Source organism: Martes martes (genome assembly GCF_963455335.1).
Source record: "Martes martes genome assembly, chromosome: 8".
NCBI classification, from domain to species: domain Eukaryota; kingdom Metazoa; phylum Chordata; class Mammalia; order Carnivora; family Mustelidae; genus Martes; species Martes martes.
In genome coordinates, this window is record NC_137895.1 from 90,276,044 (window position 1) to 90,292,855 (window position 16,812).

The 16,812-nt window shown below is 35.6% G+C and overlaps 1 protein-coding gene and 1 pseudogene across 2 annotated transcripts; both read left to right on the top strand.

Moving 5' to 3' along the window:
- Positions 1–869: 869 nt before the first annotated feature.
- Positions 870–1,804, top strand: LOC308347125 (olfactory receptor 6C3-like; annotated as a pseudogene). The gene has a single exon. The product of its transcript is annotated as an olfactory receptor 6C3-like (transcript).
- An 8,053-nt stretch (positions 1,805–9,857) lies between these two features.
- LOC308347466 (olfactory receptor 6C1) lies at positions 9,858–10,796 on the top strand (the record flags this gene model as incomplete). The annotated part of the gene is made up of 1 exon (XM_080810942.1): positions 9,858–10,796. One exon carries the CDS (start codon positions 9,858–9,860, stop codon positions 10,794–10,796), a length of 939 nt encoding a protein of 312 aa, XP_080667068.1.
- Positions 10,797–16,812: the final 6,016 nt, after the last annotated feature.

Consider the following 16,812-nt stretch of genomic DNA (forward strand, 5'->3'; position numbering starts at 1 on the left):
AATTTAAAAACTCCTTTATGAATTCCTTCTTGTTCTCAAACAAGTTTAAGATTGAAAAGACCAAGTGAACATAGTTGGAAAACAAAATTAATTGTTAATTTACAAAAAGAACATTAAAATGATAAAAATAGACCAATATGTAATATGAACTATATTATTGATATAGGTCTATCTATGTGAGTATTAATTAGTATCTCTGGCTTCACTAGTGTTTCCCATAAATTAGGATGTTTACTTTTATTTACAACCAAGATAATTCTAATTTATATTTCTGTGATTGGAAACACATTTATTTCTGCAGAACATATTTAAAAGAATGCACCTTAAGAATAAAATAATTAAGCTATTCTTAAGGTCTCTAATTGTGTTGGGTCTTTGATTTCCATCAAAGCTTTACAAAACAAGAAAGTATTTTAAAGGCCTCAAAATTAAAACTCAAAATTAGATATTTCACTCCTAAGAGCACACAATCTTGGAAACTGGAACATGGTATCTCAATATGTAAATCCAAATATAACTACTGTGTTGCTGTAGAAACATAATTAAGAGAGCTACTGCACATATTGACAACTTGGGTACAGGTAGGGGTCTTACATAAAGGCACTCAGAGGGGACTTTTAACATAGAACTGTGAATATGATTTTCCTTATCAAGAGAGGTTGTGTAAATTATTTGTGACAGACTGAGTGCATATTGCAAAAATGCACACAAGAAAAAGTTCCATTGCTTCATTTCATATGAATTACTAATATGAACATTAAAATTTTCAAATCTTCAATTCCTTTACTATTAACATACACTTTTTTTTTTTTTTTTAGTCTTATTTCCCAATAGGAGAGTAGATTTTGCCTAAAGAAAATAAAAGCAGCATGAGAAACCATACAATGATTACAGAGTTCATACTTGGGCATCTCACAAGACCCACAGCTTCAGGTTGTAATCTTTCTTTTTATTTATGGCTTATGTATTAAGTGTCACTGTAAAAAAAAAAAATCATCATCCTCACCTGGATAGAATGAAATCTCAAGACTCCTAAGTTCACTTCCTGCAGAATTTCTCCTTCTTAGAAATCACATTCACCAGTGTCTCTATCCCCAGATTTTTGGGGGGCAATCATTACAAATGGCAAGACCGTTTCCTATAACAATCGTTTAGCTCAACTACTTTTCTTCATCTTCATGGGTGTTTCTGAATTTTTTCTTCTCACTGCCATGTCCTTTGATTGTTACGTTGCCATCTGCAAGCCTCTTCATTACACCACCATCATGAGCAAAAAAATCTGCATCCTGCTTGTCTTTGGGTCCTGGCTAGGAGGATTTCTTACCATTTTCCCACCACTCATGCTCATCCTCCAGCTAGATTTCTGTGCTTCCAATGTAATTGATCATTTCTCTTGTGACTATTTCCCCATCTTACAACTCTCATGCTCAGAGAGTTGATGGCTTTTAGAGATGATTGGTTTTACTTTGCTTTTGTTACTCTGCTCTTTACTTTAGCATTAGTGATTCTCTCCTACCTGTACATCCTTAGCATGATCCTGAGAATCCCACCAGCTAGTCAGAAGAAAAGGGCTTTCTCCACGTGATCCTCTCACTTGATTGTCATTTCCATCTCTTATGGGAACTGTATATTCATTCATGTCAAGACTTCAGCAAAAGAAAGAGCATCACTGACCAAAGGAGTAGTTATTCTCAACACCTCAATTGCCCCCAGGTTGAACCCTTTTTTTTATACCCTGAGGAACCAGCAAGTAAAACTAGCTTTCAAAAACTTGCTGCATAAAGTACTGTTTTCTAGAAACTAATGAACGTGTGTATTAACATGAATGGAAGTTATCGTGAAGATCCAATAAAGGACAAATAAAATTTCAACTTCTAGAGTATCCTCCAATATCCATCTCACAGATACCTGCAATGTTGTGTTCATTTTCTTAAGCTTACTGTTAAACCTGAAGTAACTTTGTTGTGTCTTTCTTTCAAACCCTCTATAGGTTCCATTTCCTCATTTATTTACAATACCAAATAGAGCATTAGTGGCTATAAAGCAAGGATCATTTTCCTGAGTGTTCCAAATAATAAAAATAGTTATTTTTACTGTAAAGTCTTGAGTAAATGCTCATTTCATTGATTTATTCTTAATTTTTTTGTTGTTCCTAATATCACATTTTCTTTTATTCTTACATTTTTGTTCTTAAAGCTATAAAAAGTATGAAATAAATTATGTAACAACCACATTTTGTGCACCCTAGCCACATATTTGTCCAGTTCTTCCCACTCGGTTGAGTGTGTATTTCACAGCTTATAGGTTATTTTATAGTCACACATCTTTTGCCTTCTAGTTATGCTTAGAGCATGTGTTATGTCCTTTTCATGTACTAACCTTGTTTAACTGTATTATTATTATTTTTTAAAGATTTATTTATTTATTTGAGAGAGAGAGAACACGAGCAGGGAGAAGAGGAGAGACTGAGGGAGAGGGACAAGCAGACTCTCTGCTGAGTGGGGAACCTGATGTTGGGCAGAATTCTAGGACCCTAAGATCATCACCTGAACTGAAGCCAGATGCCTAACCAACTGAGCCACCAGACACCCCATTTCTGTGTAATTTGTTTAAATATGCAACAGATGAAGATACAGGCAGTCACCATTACACCTATGCCACGTAAGTGTTTGATAGGAATTTTTAAATAATAATATCTCTTCTATAGAGAACAATTATTCTGTGCCATATGCTCAACCACATATGTCCTAAATAATATCATGTTTAATCTTCACAGATATATGGCAACATAGACTCATTATCTCTGTTAAAGGTATGCAAAGTGATGCTTGGAAAGGTTGAGTAATTTTCCAGAGGGCTTGAAGCCAATGTGATAACTGTCTTGTAAAACAAAACAAAGAGACAAAAAGTTGTGTTTCTTTCATGCATATTTAAAATTGTGGGAACCTGAAAATATCTATAGCTTTTACTTAGGATCTGTACAATTTTATTGGTGTTTTACACTCACATTATATCCTTTAGGCATGATTATATTATTATAGTCATGTCAGGGAAGGTACTAATTCCTAATATCATACTTGGCATATAAATTAGAATTTTATTTTGTTTTATTTTATTTTAAGATTTTATTTATTTATTTGAGAGAGCATGCATGAGGGGCAGAGGGAAAACTAGGCTCTACACCGAGAAGGATTTGGGTTTGATCCTGGGACTCTGTGATCATAACCTGAGCTGAAGGCAGACACTTAACCGACTGATCCACCCAGGCACCCCTACGTTAGAATTTTAATCAATCAAAACAAGAAAATCTTCAACATCTATTGCGGGTGAGCAACAGAACAAGGAGAAAATACATAAAGTGTTAGTAATAATACTAAACATTCTTATTGGAAGGCAGATGAAAAATATGGAGTAAAGAATGGTCTTAGTACTATGCAATAGATGATCTGTTTTTAAAAAATGGCGTGAGGTTGATAAATATTCAGTAGAGATATGCATTAGGAGCTAGATTTTATCTATTAATCTCTGAAAAATAATATCAAGGGAAACAAACTTTACCTAGTGTGGTTGTTTGCTTGCTTTTTTTTTTTTTTTTCTGTCTCATTGGACACTGTCCCACAAGCTTCATTTTCAAATTCAATATTATTGTGTATGATGTTTTATATTCCTTAGTGTTTTGTGTATAGTCCTATTCTGGCAATTTTGATTCACTGAATTATTCCCAGTGAGCCAGCAGCAGAGAGAACAGATAAAACAATAAGTAGTTTATGCTACATAAAATATCTATGTAGAAACCATGCCAGACAGTTTTAAAATACCTTTTGATATTTTTCCTTCCTCATCTATTTGCTCCTTTCTCATTCTCTGTACTCAAAGAAATATACTTCTTCTAGATAAAATGGAAAATTTAAGACAAAAACATTAGCAGCAGAAAGCAAAAGCGTTCACTGAGAGGAAGTGTGTCCAGGAATTCTGGGTTTCCCTGGATTACAACAATGACAGCTGCTAATATTTTTTTATGTTCCAGCCATTCTGCATGTTAGTGAGCCTGTATGAAAATCAGAGGTAAGTCAGACATATAGAAAGCAATGGAGTCCCCCAAACTATATCATTGCATCATTACTTATCAGCTCAACTTTTAACTAGATTAAATAGGGTATACTGGAGTTCTATTTTGCAAGTGGGTATAGAAGTCCATGTTTTGTTTTATTAATCAATTTATTCATTCTCTATTAAATAAAAAGCAGGAAATTACCATCTCTCTGCCTGTTTTTCTAAACAGGCTAGGTAGTACCTTCTTTAAGAGAATAGACTTAATTTTAGGTAGTCCCTGATTACACTGAACAGTTCTTAGTTATATGAATATATCTAAGGTACAAAACCAAACTGACCTCAGTTCTTCATTTGGGAATAAAGATAAAGTTGCATAAGTGTGTCATGATGAAGACTGAATGAGATAGAATATATAAATCCTTAGTATGTCATTGGAATACATAATGCCTTTCTTTAAACACAGTTACTAAGAATATTCTGCCCAAAGTTAGAAATCAATTCTAACTCTCAGAAGATAAATAAACCAGCTCTTCTTAAACCATATTTAGTGCCACATGGTTTATGCAGCACTTTCATTTATATTATTTCAATTAATTCCCAAAACATGCTTGAAATTTCATTGTACAAGGTAAAGAGAGAAAACGGATGCCTAAAGAAATGAAGTACCATTCAAAATCACAAATCTATTAAGTGGCCCATTTATATTTTTAACCCACATTTTTCTAACTGCAGAATCCATATGCTTTTTGCAATAGCAATTTACCTTAGAGTGTCATAAGTAAGAAATTAATAGGATTTTTATACCATGATCTTATTATGAGTTTATGTATTTTTCCTTTTTTATTTGATTATTGATGACTAAATAGAGAATGGAACAGTGGTGTTTTCAGAATGAAACCTTGAAGGTACTTCGTGGCCATCTTATTTAACAAATATGAAGTATTATTGCTAACTTTCATTTTGAATAGCTCAAAGAGTATGCCTCAGGGGTTCTTAGAAGCGGTCCTTGCTTTTGACCAAATGGGTGGAAGATAATTTAAATTGAACCTAAACCATGTTCTTCCAAGGGAAATAAATATGGATCTGTGTTCAGAAGTAAAAAGATGGGCTAAATTCTTAGAGATATCCTTCATACTCTGCATGAATACATCCTTGGGATGACTTCAGGCTTGAGGAATCATATGTACCTTGTTAAACATTGAGGTTTTTTCTCCCCAAAGTCTGCTGAATGAAAGAATGAATGAATGAATAACATCCTTCAGGCTTAGCTGATGTTGGTAAATGAATACTGTCCATAGAATTTTCATTAACATTTTTACACAAGTAGTATAGTGTACCTCCCTGAATTCTGTGATATTGGACCATTTTCTCTGACAGTTTCTTTAAGTATGTTCTCTGCTCCTACAAAATTGACCTATTAGTACTGATTTTCAGTGTTATTCACATGAACCGTTCCTTATCTATTAATACCTTCTTTCTTAGCTTTTCATATATTCCCTCAAAGGTTTAATCAGTAGCCAAAATATGTAAGGGAGTCATGGTATTATTTTTTAGAATAGTCTTAAAATTGATAGGGAATCTAAAAGGAAAAAATAATGTGCAAAAAAAATGAAATAAGGGTAAAAATACAGTGGAGTGGTACATTATTACCTATGGAAGAGTAATAATATACTTTTTAAAATTGGATCTCCAATTTCAACAAAATAGTGCAGAAATTTCAATCTTGAGATTTAAACCAAATGTTGCTTATTTATTGAAAATGTATATTAAGACTTCCAGGTGTTATGAAAAGCTAGTGCTATCAATGAAAAACCCTGATGAAGGAAGAGAGATGCTGGTGAGCAAAATACAGTTAATTAAAGGAATGAATGCTAAAGAAATTTAATGAAAGTAATTTTAAAATAATGTCTTATATTTTTTAAATTATATATTAAAAAATGGCTTCTTCTATATGTCCTTTGTCATAATTTACTTGATATGGGGATTTTAGGCCCAGTGAATACATATATCTTGAAAAGTAGGTAAACTAAGAAAAGACATCCTGGTTTTTTTTTTTTTTTTTTTTTTATTATTATTGTGTTTTGTTAGTCACCATACAGTACATCATTAGGTTTTGATGTAGTGTTCCATGATTCATTACTTTCGTATAACACCCAGTGCTCCATGCAGTCTGTGCCCTCCTTAATACCCATCACCAGGCTCACCCATCCTCCTACCCCTGTCCCTTCTAAAACCCTCAGTTTGTTTCCTGGAGTCCATAGTCTCTCATGGTTCATTTCCCACTCCATTTTCTCCCCCTTCATTTTTCCCTTCCTCCTCTTAATGTCCTCCATGCTATTCCTTATGATCCACAAATAAGTGAAACCATATGGTAATTTACTTTCTCTGATGACTTATTTGACTTAACAAAATCTCCTCCAGTCCCATCCATGTTGATGTAAAAATTGGGTATTCATCCTTTCTGATGACTAAATAATATTTCATTGTGTATATGAACACATCTTGTAAAACAAAGATTCAACCTACATACTACACAGCCAAGAACTGGGCATACAATAGAGAACTTCACCTGATGGGTGTCTGTGATGCAAGAACAAACTCAAAATGAATGAATGAGTGAAGAAGACAAATGTTTATTTTAAGCGTCCTATGATATGACTCTTCCAGACACTGGACTGTGTTGCAAAGGCTTTGAAGGTCAGACTCTGTCCTAACTTTCAGACATGCACAACATAGTGGAGGTATTCACAGGATATTTCAGCACAGATGTGTCGTGGACTAGGAAGAATCTCTGAAATATTTTTATGAAACTCACACAAAGAGTAATAAACCATTGTTGTGGGAATAAGGAAGAAGGTGAGTTGGAGTGTCCCTGAAATCTGCTACCCACAAGGCTACTTACATACACATATTCTATTTAACGGAAGTTTCACAGTCATTGTCAGAAAGGTTACTCTTACTGAGGAACAGCAGAGAAACAAAGTGAATATCAGTAGCCTTTGGTAGCAATGATGAAGTGTTACAAATATCCAACATGCCCTGGGGTGCCTGGGTGGCTCAGTGGGTTAAAGCCTCTGCCTTCAGCTCAGGTCATGATCTCAGGGTCCTGGGATCGAGCCCTGCATCGGGCTCTCTGCTCAGCAGGGAGCCTGCTTCCTCCTCTCTCTCTGCCGGCCTCTCTGCCTACTTGTGATCTCTGTCTGTCAAATAAATAAATAAAATCTTAAAAAAAAAAAACAAAACAAATATCCAGCATGCCTCAAATGTGGTGACCATATCTTAGCTGAATGAAAGCAGTGAATTGTTGAGGGTGTGATGGAGTGCAGGAGACAGAAAAACCATGGTGGGGAGAGGTCACCATGTTCACAAAGTGGAAAAGCAAAGCTAAAATTCACTTGCTCAGAGCCTCCCAGATGCTTTACAAACAGATGATTCCACCTCACTTTTTGTTGTTGTCATTGCTCCTATGTGATTTTCTTGCTGTTATTTTATTCATTACTATTACTTTAAGACAAAGCTTTTAATACAGGACACCATCTTAATCCTGAAGCTTTTCACCAAGGGATTTCTCCATTGAGCAATCCTTATATGGCTTTTTTTTTTTTTAATATTTCTTTATTTATATATTTGACACAGAGAAAAAGAGGGAGGGAGAGAGAGAGCACAAGCAGGGGGAGAGGCAAAGGGAGAGAGAGAAGCAGACTCCCCATTGAGCAAGGAGCCTGATGTGGGGCTTGATCCCAGGACTCTGGGTCATGGCCTGAGCTGAAGGCCGATGCTTAACTGACTGAGCCACCCAGGTGCCCTAATCCTTATATAGCTTTTTTTTTTTTTTTCCATGTAAAGCACTTTTCCAAATGCTTCACATATTAACTCATTTAATACTCACAATAACTTTATAAGAAAGGCCTGCATAGAAGACATGGACAGACATTTCTGCAAAGAAGACATTCAGATGGCCAACAGACACATGAAAAAGTGCTCAACATCACTTGGCATCAGGGAAATACAAATCAAAACCACAATGAGATACCATCTTACACCCGTCAGAGTGGCTAAAATTAACAAGTCAGGAGATGACAGATGTTGGTGAGGATGCGGAGAAAGGGGAACCTTCCTACACTCTTGGTGGGAATGCAAGCTGGTGCAGTCACTCTGGAAAACAGTATGGAGTTTCCTCAAAAAGTTGAATAATAGAGCTACCTTATGACCCAGCAATTGCAATACTGGATATTTACCCTATAGTTACAAAGGTAGTGATCTGAAGAGGCACATGCAGCCAGATGTTTATAGAAGCAATGTCCACAATAGCTAAACTATGGGAAGAGGCTAGATGTCCATCAACAGATGAATGAATAAAGAAGAAGTGGTATATATATACAAGGGAATACTATATACAATGGAATACTATGCAGCCATCAAGTGAAATGCAATCTCACCATTTGCAAAGACATGGATGGAACTAGAGGGTATTATGCTGAGTGAAATAAGTCAATCAGAGAAGGACACTTATCATTTGATCTCTTTGGTATGAGGAATTTAAGAGGCAGGGAGGGAGGTTGTGGTGGGGCAGGGAAGGAAAAAATGAAACCAGATGAGATCGGGAGGGAGACAAATCATAAAAGACCCTTAATCTAATGAAACAAACTGAAGGTTGCTAGGGCTGTGGGGAGCTATGGATAGGGTGGCTGGCTTATGGACATTGGGGAGGGTATGTGCTATGGTGAGTGCTGTGAAATGTGTAAACCTGATGATTCACAGACCTGTACCCTTGCGGAAAATAATACATTATATACTAATTAAAAAAAAAAAAAGAAAGAAAGAAAGGCCTGCATGCAGAAGGATAAATTGTATTTATAGAAGAAATGAAGACATGGTTTCAGGCCTAGTAATAATCTTGGACTCATGCCTAGATAACCTCACTCTTCCTTATGGAAATAACCATGGTAATATCATGTAATATAAAAAAAAGAAATTAAAATGTACTATCTTAAAACCACATACAAGTAAAGAAATTAAACTATTTACCTGAGTTTTATTGGGGAATGTTTACCTAACTCTTTAGCTGGGGGACATTCTTCAATAATAATAGTAATAATTATCATTTTCAATAGAAAGAGAAGTCATTTGTATATGAATACAGGTCATAATAATTACATATGGCCTGAAACATCATAAACTATGGCAAGGGATTCAGATGGGATTAAACTCAGTTCTGAACTCTCCAGCTTAAATTATTTCCTGCCTCTTTCTCCCCTCTATCTCTAACTTCTAAGGTTGCTGGTGGCAATGACAAGCATATCTGACCGGTGAGATAGAAGGAGTTGGAAAAGCTGAGTGTTAGCAATAGTTGATCAATGTCTAAGGAGAAAACACTCACAAGTCATTAAAAAATACAGGCTCTTTCCCATTTCTGAGGATTCTCAATGTAATTAAGTTTAACTTAAGAGCACAAAGATGGTCTTCACTGGGAAAAAACTGCATGGGCACATCTTTGAAAGCTACCACATGTTATTTGGAGCCAGAAAAGCCTGAGGAAACTCCTTGCTCTAGCCCTTTTAGCTCTGTGATATTGAATATTTTCAAACTTGCCTTAACTGGAGATTTCACTGGTAAAAGAGAGGAAATCAATGGTTCATTGTTGTTATCAGTTCAAGTAAATTCTCATCTGTAGATGGAAACATGTAGTATTTCAGCCAAATTCTGGCTCCACACTTAGACCTTTGCTAATCCTCTCTTCAAATTTGTTCCTTGTCTTTTCTCCTAGAGGTCTGGCAGGAGAACAACAAATAAGCAACTGGAGAATGAGAAACCACACAGAACTAACAGAGTTCATCCTCCTGGGATTGTCAGATGATCCGCAGCTTCAGGGAGTGATCTTTGTCTTTCTGTTCATCACCTACATGCTCAGCATCACTGGGAACCTGACCATTATCACCCTTACCCTGCTGGATGCTCACCTCCAGACTCCCATGTATTTCTTCCTCAGAAACTTCTCCTTATTAGAGGTTTCATTCACCACTGTCAGCATACCCAAGTTCCTGGGCACCCTGATTACAGGAGATAAAACCATTTCCTTTAATGATTGCATGACTCAGTTATTTTTTTTCATTCTGTTGGGAGTCACTGAATTTTACCTCCTGGCTGCCATGTCCTATGACCGTTATATTGCCATCTGCAAACCTCTGCATTACATGACCATCATGAATCCCAGAGTGTGCATACTCCTTGTCTTCTCTTCATGGCTGATTTCATTCTTAATCATATTCCCTGCACTCATGTTGCTCTTAAACCTTAATTACTGTAGGTCTAATATTATTGACCATTTTACCTGTGATTATTTTCCCCTGCTGCAACTTTCTTGTTCAGACACAAAATTCCTAGAGATAATGGGGTTTTCCTGTGCTGTGTTTACTTTAATGTTCACTCTGGCATTAATATTTCTATCCTACATATATATCATCAGAACAATTTTAAGAATTCCTTCTAATAGTCAGAGGACAAAGGCCTTTTCCACCTGCTCATCCCACATGATTGTCATCTCCATCTCCTATGGCAGCTGCATTTTTATGTATATTAAACCCTCAGCAAAAGACAGAGTGTCTCTGAGCAAGGGAGTTGCTGTGCTAAACACCTCAGTAGCCCCCATGTTAAACCCTTTTATTTACAGTCTAAGGAACCAGCAAGTCAAGCGAGCCTTCATGGACAGGGCAAGGAAGATTGTATTTTTCTCAAGCAAATGAAATTCTATGGTATATGAATTAGACACACCCATTGCAGGCAGTTTAAAATATACAAAAATGATGTGCTCGTTTCGGCAGCACATATACTAAAATATGCAAAAATGAAGTCTGAGCAACTTCTTCAATTTACAATGGCCTTCCTGTCATCCTATTCATTACTGCTTTCTAACAGTTTACAAGCACATTTAATATATTTCCCATTCAATTGATATAGCTTCATATGCCTGTCTGGTTCTCATTCTTCTGAACCCATTGTTAGCTGAAACTTCTTGAACAGTAATTATTTTAATTCGGAAAGTTGTACTTTGAGATTTATTTGGGAAGACAACTATCACCCAGAATGGAAGGGATGTTGTATAATTATTGATATGATATTTTCCTTATTCTATACAGACAATATAATCTTGTCATTTTCATTGATCTTTGTCAGAAATCCCTTCACCATCTTGCAGCTCCTCTAGGAAAAATTTTTCAAATGCTATATGATTTTTTGAAAATTGTGAATGTTTTCATTTAAAAACCAAAAAATATTGCTTACCTAACAGAGTATGTCCATATAATCTACCTATTGCTAAAATTAAAAAAAAAAAGCATAGATCTTTAAGAACATAAATAGATCTCCATATTTCCAAATCCCATAATGACTCAGTAGATATAGACAGATATACAGGGTAGATACATGCATGTATCCATCCACAGATATACAAAAACTGTAGAAATTAGTGAAGAAATAGCTGTTTTAGGTGTGTAGGATAAGTTCACATTCTCTATTTCCATGGAATGTAAGCTCTGCTTTCTGACTACTGGGGAATATATACGTATAGCTTCTTTCTTAGTTTTGGACTAGTTTGAAACTGGGCATGTATCTAAATTTTTAATGCCAAAACAGTAAAATCATTTAAGTTTTGTAGAAAATAAAAACTTCATAACAGAGCAAAACTTAGAATTTCAGCAGTTAAAATACTCGTCCACTCATTCAGCTTAAAGTATTATGTGCCTAAAGTATTTGAGATGATATGTGTGTATGCATGTGTGTGTGTGGTTGTGTGTGTGTGAGAAAATGAAAGAAGATTATGGATAGAATAAAGTGTTCTAAATAATATAAACTATTATATATACTATAATCCTAATTAGTGCTGCATAATCCTAATTAGTGCTGCACCATTCCTAATGATCTCTATGCAATATATTCAACTGAGAAATACAGGACAGGACTTGTTGAGCCAGGCTCTTCCCATAGTTTCACTATTGTGGTCATTGGGGTCTAAGTGCCCCTTCAGATCACTACCTTTGTATCTTTGGCTAAGTGCCTAGTAGTGCAATTGCTGGGGCATAAGGTAGCTCTATTTTTAAATTTTTGAGGAACGTCCATACTGTTTTCCAGAGTGACTACACTACCTTATATTCCCACTAAGAGGGTAAGAGGGTTCCCCTTTCTCTGCCACCTCGCCAACAACTGTCATTTCCTGAGTGGTTAATTTTAGCCATCTGACCAGTGTAAGTGGTATCACATTGTGGTTTTCATATTTCCCTGATGCCAAAGGATGTTGAGCATTTTTTCATGTGTCTTTTGTACATTTGTATGTCTCCTTTGGAGAAGTGTCTGTTCATGTTTTCTGCCCATTTCTTAATTGGATTATTTGTTCTTTGGGTGTTGAGTTTGATAAGTTCTTTATAGATTTTGGATACTAGCCCTTTATCTGCTATGTCATTTACAATATCTTCTTCAATTATGTTGCTTGTCTTTTGGTTTTGTTGAATGTTTCCTTTGTTGTGCAAAAGCTTTTTATCTTGATGAAGTCCCAATAGTTCTTTTTTGCCTTTGTTTCCCTTGTCTTTGAAGACATGTATAGCAAGAAGTTGCTGTGCCTGTGTTCTCCCCTGGGATTTTGATGGATTCCTGGCTCACATTGAGGTCTTTCATCCATTTTCAGTCTACTTTTGTGTGTGATGTAAGGAAATGGTCCAGTTTCATTCTTCTGCATATGTCTGTCCAATTTCCTCAACACCATTTGTTGAAAAGACTGTGTTTTTACCACTGCATATTTTTTCCTGCTTTGTCAAAGGTTAGTTGACCATAGAGTTGAGGGTCCATTTCTGGGTTCTCTATTCTGTTCCTTGATCTATGTGTCTGTTTTTGTGGCAGTACCATACCGTGTTGATGAGTGCAGATTTGTAATAAAACTTGAAGTCTGGAATTGTGATGTCACCAGCTTTGGTTCTCTTTTTCAACATTCCGTTGGCTAGTCAAGGACGTTTCTGGTTCCACACAAATTTTAGGATTATTTGTTCCAGCTCTGTGAAAAAAGCTGATGGTATTCTGACATGGATTATGTTGAACGTATAGATTGCTCTAGGTAGCATAGACATTTTAACAGTAGTTATTCTTCCAATCCATGAACAGAGTGGTTTTCCATTTCTTTGTGGTCTTCTGCAATTTCTTTCATGAGTGTTCTATAATTCTGTGAATATAGACACTTTGCCTCTTCGGTTAGGTTTATTCCTAGATATCTTATTATTTTTGGTGCAATTGTAAATAGGATCAACTCCTTAATTTCTCTTTCTTGTCTCATTGTTAGTGTATAGAAATACAACTGATTTATGTGCATTGATTTTCTATCCTGCCACTTTGCTGAGTTCCTGTTTGAGTTCTAGTAATTTGAGGGTAGAGTCTTTTGGGTTTTCCACGTAAAGTATCATGTCACCTGTGAAGAGAGAGAGTTTGACTTACTCCTTTCCATATGAATGTCTTTTATTTCATTTCATTGTCTGATTGCTGAGGCTAGTACTTCTAGGAGTATGTTTAATAACAGTAGTAAGAGCGGACATCCCTGCCATGTTCCTGACCCTAGGGGAAAATCTCTCAGTTTTTCCCCATTGAAAATGATTTTTGCCTGGGCTTTTCATATATGGCTTTTATGATATTGAGGTATATTCCCTCTATCCCTACACTGTGAAGAGTTTTAATCAAAAAAGAATGCTGTACTTTGTCAACTGCTTTTTCTGCATCTATTGAGAAGATCACATGGCTTTTGTCTTTTCTTTTATTAATGTAGTGTATCACGTTGATTGATAGGTGGATGTTGAACCACCCTTGCAGCCCAAGAATAAATCCCACTTGATCGTGGTGATTTATCCTTTTAATGTATACTTTTGGATCCTTTTGGCAGATCCTTTTGGTTAGATCTTAATGTGCTTTTGGATATTGGTGAGAATTATTGCATCCATGTTCATCAGGGATATTGGTCTGTAATTCTCCTTTTTGGTCTTTGTCTGCTTTTAGGATCAAGGTAATGCTGGCCTCAAAGAAAAAGTTTGGAAGCTCTCCTTCCATTTCGATTTTTTGAAACAGCTTCAGTAGAATAGGGATTATTTCTTCTTTAAATGTTTTAGTAGAATACCCCTGGAAAGCCATCTGGTCTTGGACTCTTGTTTGACTGCTTCAATTTCCTTGCTAGTTATGGGTCTTTTCAGGTTTCCTATTTCTTCCTGTTCACTTTTGATAGTGTATACATTTCTAGGAATGCATTCATTTCTTCCAGATTGCCTAAATTGTTGGCATATAGTTGCTCATAATATGTTCTTATAATTGTTTGTATTTCTTCAGTGTTGGTTGTGCTCTCTCCTCTTTCATTCATGATTTTATTTACTTGGGTTCTTTGTGTTTTGATAAGACTGGTCAGGGGTTTATCTATCTTATCAATTCTTTGAAAGAACCAGCTTCTAGTTTCATTGTTCTGTCCTGCTGTTCTTTTGGTTTCTATTTCATTGACTTCTGCTCTAAATTTCACTAATTTTCTTCTACTCCTGGCTTTGGGCTTTATTGCTATTCTTTCCCCCAACTCCTTTAGATGTAAGGTTAGGTTGTGTATTTGAGACCTTTCTTGTTTCTTGAGAAAGGCTTGTACTGCTATATACTTCCCTCTTGGAACCATCTTTGCTGCATCTCAAAGGTTTTGAACAGTTGTGTTTTCACTTTCATTAGTTTCCACATTTTTTTTTAATTCTCCTTTAATTTCTTGGTTGACCCATTCATTCTTTAGTAGAATGCACTTTAGTCTCCATGTATGTGAGTTCTTTCCAAATTTCCTCTTGTGATTGAGTTCATGTTTTGAAGTATTGTGCTCTGAAAATATATAGGGAATGATCCCAATCACTGGGTACCAGCTGAGACCTGATTTGTGAACCAGTATATGATCTGTTCTGGAAAATGCTCCATGTGCACTCAAGAAGAGTGTGTATTCTGATGTTTTAGGATGGAATGCTCTGAATTTATTTGTGAAGTCCATCTGGTCCCATATGTCATTCAAAACCTTTGTTACCTACTAGATGATCTATCCATTGCAATCAGTGGGGTGTTACAGTTCCCTATGACAGTTGTATTATTACCAATATGTTCATACTCATCAATGTTGTTGCATATCCTTACAAAAGAAAAAAGAGAAAGAGGGAAATGAACAATGATAAGATGGTCAGAGCTTGTCCTGCTGAGCCTTTCTGATGATCCTGATCTTCTGGTTGAAGTTTTACCTTTCTTATTTATAACATACATTTTATGTGTCACTGGCAACCTGGCTATCATTATTTGGTAGACTTCCATCTACAGCCCCCTATGTGTTTCTTAGCTGAAACTACTCTATCTTAGAAATCTCATTTACCACTGTATGTATTTGTAGATTTCTGGGGACAATCATCACCAAACATAAAAATCCTTTCTCATAAGAGTTGTACCATCCAAGAATATTTCTTTATTTTCATGGGGGTGAATGAATTTCCTATTCTAATTGCGATGTCCCTTGACCCCTCTGTTGTTGTTTGTAAACCCCTTCATTACACCACCATCATTAGCAGGAAATGATACATCCTGTTTGTGCTCTGTGCATGGCTGGGCAGGTTCCTGACCATTTCTCCAGGTGTTATTTTTCTGCTCCAGCTGGAGAAGTGTGCATCCAATATCACGGATAACTGCCTCTGTGTATCTTTTGCTTGTATAACTATCTTCTCAAATACATGATTCCTAGTAGTAATCTGTTTTTCCCTTGTTTTGGTTACTTTGTTATTTACTTTAGCATTGTGATTTTGTCCTAATATACATCACACATGCCAGTGAGAGAAAAAAGTTTTATTCCACTTATATTTCTCACCTGATTGTCATTGCCATTTCATATATGCTAATTACTCAGCAGGGAGAAAAGGGGCTTCATTGACCAAAGAAGTAGCTATTCTCAATAACTCTGTTGACTGCATGCTAACCTCCTTCATTTACTCCCTAAGGAGCTGGAAAGATACAAACCTTCAAAGATTTGACCCTTATAGTACTGTCTCATGCAAAGAAATCAAAGTTCTTATTAATATGAACTAACGTTATTATGAAGATTTAACAAGAGAAAAATGAAATTTAAAATTTCTAACCTGCTATCTTCTTATATCAATGTCACAGCTACAGGAAATGCTGAGATTATTTGTTAAACATTCTTTACATCATGGCTGAGTTGTGTCTTCCTTTAAAGTATCTGTAGGTTCTGTGTAAATGATTTATAATTATGAATACAAAGTCAGTGGTTATGAAACATCAATCATTTTGCTTACTATTATAAATAGTAAAAATATTATATCAAAAACACTAGTTCCAAAAGATATATGCACCCCCACATTTTTACATTATTCAAAATGCTCAAAATATGCAAGCAGCCTAAGTTTATGTTTATAGATGAATAGAGAAAGAAAAATATACATATACATATACATATACATATACATATACATATACACACAATGGGATATTACTCAGCTATAAAAAAAAAAAAAAAGAGAGAGATCTTGCCATTTACAGCATCAAGCGACACAGAGGATACTATGCCAAGTGAAATATGCCAGATAGAGAAAGATGAATACCATATGCTTTCACTTATATGTAGAATCCAAAAAGCAAAATGAACAAGTGAACCAGAAAACAAAGCAGAAACAGACCCATCAATACAGAGAACAATACAGAGAACACATATGCCGACAAAAT